This window comes from Gekko japonicus, unplaced genomic scaffold, assembly GCF_001447785.1.
Source record: "Gekko japonicus isolate JY-2015 unplaced genomic scaffold, Gekko_japonicus_V1.1 scaffold1132, whole genome shotgun sequence".
NCBI classification, from domain to species: Eukaryota; Metazoa; Chordata; class Lepidosauria; order Squamata; family Gekkonidae; genus Gekko; species Gekko japonicus.
Window position 1 is genome coordinate 484357 of NW_015170310.1, and position 5060 is coordinate 489416.

The 5060-nt window shown below is 45.4% G+C and overlaps 1 protein-coding gene across 4 annotated transcripts in view; it reads left to right on the forward strand.

The window, feature by feature from the left end:
- Positions 1-5060, forward strand: part of CELF2 (CUGBP, Elav-like family member 2) — a 468221-nt gene that overhangs the window by 392762 nt on the left and 70399 nt on the right. For all 4 annotated transcript variants that reach the window (XM_015417989.1, XM_015417991.1, XM_015417990.1 and 1 more), the window contains one exon: positions 266-345. In XM_015417989.1, the coding sequence (XP_015273475.1) occupies positions 266-345 (80 nt within the window). The remainder of the gene's footprint in view (positions 1-265; positions 346-5060) is intronic.

Sequence of the window (5060 nt, forward strand, 5' to 3'; positions counted from 1 at the left end):
GCCCCAACCCCCCCCCCCCCCCTCTCTATCTCCTCCTCCTCCTCCCTTCCGACCCATCTATGGTCAAATTAGCCAGCCAGCACTGCTGAGAAAATAAGAAGTGGCGTTTTTTGTTTTTGTTCTTTTTTTAATTTTATGTACTACAGAGAACAGTGTCGTCTTGTGGCCGTTCTCGTAGACTGTGTTGGTTTAACAAGCGTCCAATCCTTTTGTCTTGTTGTTCTTTTTTTTGTCTTTCCCGCTCCCTGTCCCCTTGTTCCCACAGGCTGTGCGTTTGTCACGTTTTCGACAAGGGCAATGGCACAGAATGCAATCAAAGCCATGCACCAGTCTCAGACCATGGAGGTACAGTACTGTATCATCTGCCCTTCCTTGTTTCCTTTGTGCAAATGATGGGGAATGGTTCAGCCCGTGCTCTGCCGGAGACGATCAGACGCATGACGATCACAGACTTTAAACTTCTGCCCGACTCTCTCTTTCTCTCTCTCTCTCTCTCTCTCTCTCTCTCTCTCTCTCTCTCTCTCTCTCTCTTATTGCCCCCCCCAATCTCTGTGACATTTACTTCCCTTAATTGTCTGAGAAGATGGGGATGATCCCCCTGTTGTGATTTTACAATATGGTGGCATTCAGCGGGAAAATAAAATAATATGCGGAAATGCCACTTTGCCGTCTGGCGAAATTATGCATTTGGTACATTGGATTGTCCTTTTATACGATTCCAAAACAATCCACGCTCTGCAGGCCACCGGTTGTAAATTCAAACTGGCCTGGCGACGTGGAGAAGGGCAGATGGTTTTCTGCATGCAAACGTCTATTATTCCAAACAGCCAATAAAAATTCAAATTATGTCAGAATACAATGAACAACTACTCGTTCTTCGTGTGAGAGCGAACTTCCGTTTTTGTTTTTGTTTTGTTTTTTGGCTCACACTTACCAAAAAAAACCACCCAAATATTTAAATTGGCTAACCTGGTAAAAGGGTGGTTTTTGTTGTTGTTTTTTTAGTCTGTGATTTCCGTCATGGTCCTTCTGAATTTTGCACAAAAAAAGCCTCACAAGTCAACTACGTCTTATTCTGGATCTTCTAATTTTTAATCATTTGAAAATGCATGTTATATTGTATTATGTAGACTGTATCTGTGTATCGATTATTTCCTCTCAAGCGGCATTTTGATGTATATCGTGTTCCTGGCTTTAAAAAAAAAAAAATTCTCTGTATTCTCTTTTCTTTTGAAATGAGGATCATTCAGCTTCCTTCAATAACATTCCCCCCCCCTTTTGCAATGCTCTAGTTTCCCAAAGCATGCTGGGTACTAAAAACAAAACCATTGTGTCCCTGTCATTGAACTGCTTTGTGTAACAAGCAAAGACAAAAATTACGACTGTAAAACTGCATGCAGATGTCACCGTCTTATGTATTCTCCAGAAATATTGATATTGGCATTGCAAAGATACTGTCTTTCCAATTGCTCCTGACCTTAGTTGAGATTATTTTGATATTTTATAATCCATGTGTTTTTCTTTCCAGTGCTATCCATTTTTTAGGCATTGAGAAAATGCATTGTTAAGATGGGACTCTGCCCCAGAGAGAAACCCAAATTTCCTTCACAAGCAATTGCTGTTTAAATGTATCTGTGTATGCGCACGTTGGTGAAAACATACGAACATTTAAAAAAACAAAAAACAAATCATCTCTTTGCGTTCAATGAGATACAATTGCTTTTCTCCCTGTGCCGCGCCCGTTTCAATATCAGCAAGCTCATTTTAAGTTTTGCTTCAAGATAAAAGTATTATTATGAACTGAGATCGAGGCAGCTTCTTGAACAAGTGATTTCATGTTATTCAGCTCATAACACACAAGACAAACTTCATAGAACAAGGCTGACTTATATACGATTTGAACGGGCAAAACCACGCCCAACAAACAGATAACAACCAATAGGAACATGGAGCTTGGTACCAATGAGAGTGGTTCCCGCCGACGGCATAGGCTTCTCTGATTGGCCCATTAGGTCAATCCTTGCAATGCTCTTTTAATATAGACCGTGCATAAGCTCACTCGTGTCTTTATTACATTAAGACATAACAAGTATATAATATTCTTGGGTGTTTTCTTTTATCTAATATGATTAATTTATGATATAAAATGAACTCCACCTCACTTTAGGGGCGACGTACACATAATCGTAGAATTCCAGGTCTGGAACGCTAGACCTTAAAATGCTGGGCGGGGGAGCACTGTGGATTCCAGACCCTTGTGCTGTGAAAGAGGGGACTACCTCTTCTCCCGTTTCTGTTTCCCCCAAATGGCCACCTGGACTGCTCTAATCTCCAGCTGGAGAAGAAGACAGGTATTTGTGTCTGTCTTTTTCCCTGAGTGAGGCTGAAGGCACTGAGCATTCTAAACCGCCTCAAACGTTCTTTCGTGGCAGAGCAGGATGTCCAAATTTAAAACAAACAGTAAACCAGAGAAGAGAGCATTTCTGATTAGGGTAGCAACATCAGGGAAAGAAAGTTAAAAAAAAAACCCCATCTCCATGGCCCTGTTCCAGTCTACCTATCCATCGTTGCTTTTAGAGCCAATTTGTGCATTTTTGGCCCTTAGAAGAATTGAAACAAACCTTGTGTTTGATCCTCAGAGATATGGAAATCACTTGTACCCTAGAACTTTCTAGAACTTTCCAGTGGTTCTAGAAGAAGCTTGGCTAGGAAATTACATAGGCTTTGCGGGCCATGTGTCATGCGGTTTAGATCACTGGTAGTGCTGCCATCCCTTGCCCTTGGCTGATAACTACTGGAAAACTGGGGGGGGGCAGAGATTCACCAGAATGGCATTCTGCAACACCGTGACATCATTTCCAGCTGTGAAACTGAAAGTGGCATTATTGTGTTAGAGGATGCTCTAGGATTTCCCCTAAAGTCTGTGGTTTAAAACCATAGAAGTTGGGGGAATCCTAGCACGTCCTGACATGCAGTGATGTCACTTCCAGTTACAAAGCTGGGAATGACGTCGTAGCATTGCGAGACTCTATTCCAGCCCCTCCGTTACCCACACACACGTACATACTACTTATTGGCATTCACTCATTCTCTTCAGACTCGGGCAGTGGTGTTGAAGAGAACACTGCCATGGCCTGACCGCAGTCAATCCACATTTCATGCAGGCCCGTAGCCAGGAAATGTTCGGTGGGGGGGGGGACCAAGGTTTAAAAAACCTATAGAAATAATAGCCAGCAGAATACCCCCCATTTAAAGCATAGAATCATAGAGTTGGAAGGGGCCATGCAGACCGTCTAGTCCAACCCCCTGCCCAATGCAGGACCAGCCTAAAGCATCTCTGACAAATATTCGTCCAGCCTCTTCTTGAAAGCTGTCAGTGAAGGGGAGCTCACCACCTCCCTCGGCAGCTGATTCCACCTTTGGACCACTCTGTGACCATGAAAACGTTTTCCCCTAATATTCAGCCGATACTTTTCTGCATGTAATTTAAACCCGTTGCTTCAGGTCCTATCCTCTGCTGCCGACTGGAACAGCTCCTTGCCCTCCTCCACATGACATCCTTTCAAATATTTAAAATGCAGCTCAAGTGGCAAGCGGCACGCCCACCTGCAGCTAGCAGAAGAGGAAATGCTGTCATGTGACCCGGGCTGGCTCGGGCACAGTGAGGCCACCGCCAAGCCCGCTAGTGCAGCCAGCTCATTCACAAAGGCAATGGGCAGTGGGGGAGTGGATGGCAGCCCTCTTCCCCCTCGCCGGCTACGACTGATGGGGTGTAGCCCCAAAATGTCCCACCATAGCTACAGTCCTGATTCTGTGGTTTCTTTCAAAAGCCTCCAAAGCAATACATTATTCTGATGAAATAGACCTTGCTGCATTTCTTTTATCTGATGCTACCTTAATACTGTTATTTGTTAAGGTCAAGTCCTGTAGCTCCATGATCACAAGTGAATCGCCTTGTGTGAATAGAGATACCGACTCCCGCACATATCTGTTCAGCGGCTTCATTGGGAAACAGCCCCTCCACCACGCTACCGTGTGTGAAAGCTCTTAAATCAGCCTTCAGTCAGGTAGACACGTTGGTGGAGAATCCTGAAGGTGATGCTGGAACGTCGGTAGGCAGCCGTTCAGCTCAGGCCTGTTGTTTCTCTCCTTTGCAAAGCAGAAGCCCGAGGGATGGGTCCCATGTTAGGTTTGGTGTAGTGGTTAAGTGTGCGGACTCTAATCTGGGAGAACCGGGTTTGATTCCCCACTCCTCCACTTGCACCTGCTGACGTGACCTTGGGTCAGTCACAAGCTCTGGCACAGCTGTCCTTGAAAAAGAGCCATTTCTGTCAGAGTTCTCTCAGCCTCACCCACCTCACAGGGTGTCTGTTGTGGGGAGGGGAAGGGAAAGGAGTTTGTAAGCCGCTCTGAGACTCCAAGTGAAGGGCGGGGTATAAATCCAATCTCTTCTTCTTCTTTTTGTCCGGCTTTCTTCAGTTTTTTCCCTAGGATTGGGATGCACCAGCAGGATTCTCCAGTCGACTGAGTCATCGAGTACTCTGCTGTTCCACACTTTATGTGGAAGCATTACATTAGGTACTACGAGTGAGTCATGGATCATCTTTCCATGCTTCCAGGGTATCAGTCAGAAGGGCAGAGACATGCTATTCCCCTTCTCTTGCATGTTAACTCAAGATAATGAAGAAAGCACGGCTCAGTCACGCTACATGTGTTGGTAGGGCTTCCCTGTAACAAGGCAAGCAGTCGTCAGGTGCAGTTAGTCCACATTATCAACGTAATCAATTCTTGATAGCCAGTTTGGTGTACTGGTTAGGTGTGTGGACTCTAATCTGGGAGAACCGGGTTTCATTCCCCACTCCTCCACTTGCACCTGCTGGGTGACCCTGGGCAAGTCACAGTTCTGTCAGGGGTGTTCTCTCAAGGACAGTTCTGGAAAGAGCTCTCTCAGCCCCACTGACCTCACAGGGTGTCTGTTGTGGGGAGGGGAAGGGAGAGGAGTTTGTAAGCTGCTCTGAGACTCCGAGTGAAGGGTGGGGTATAAATCCAATCTCTTCTTC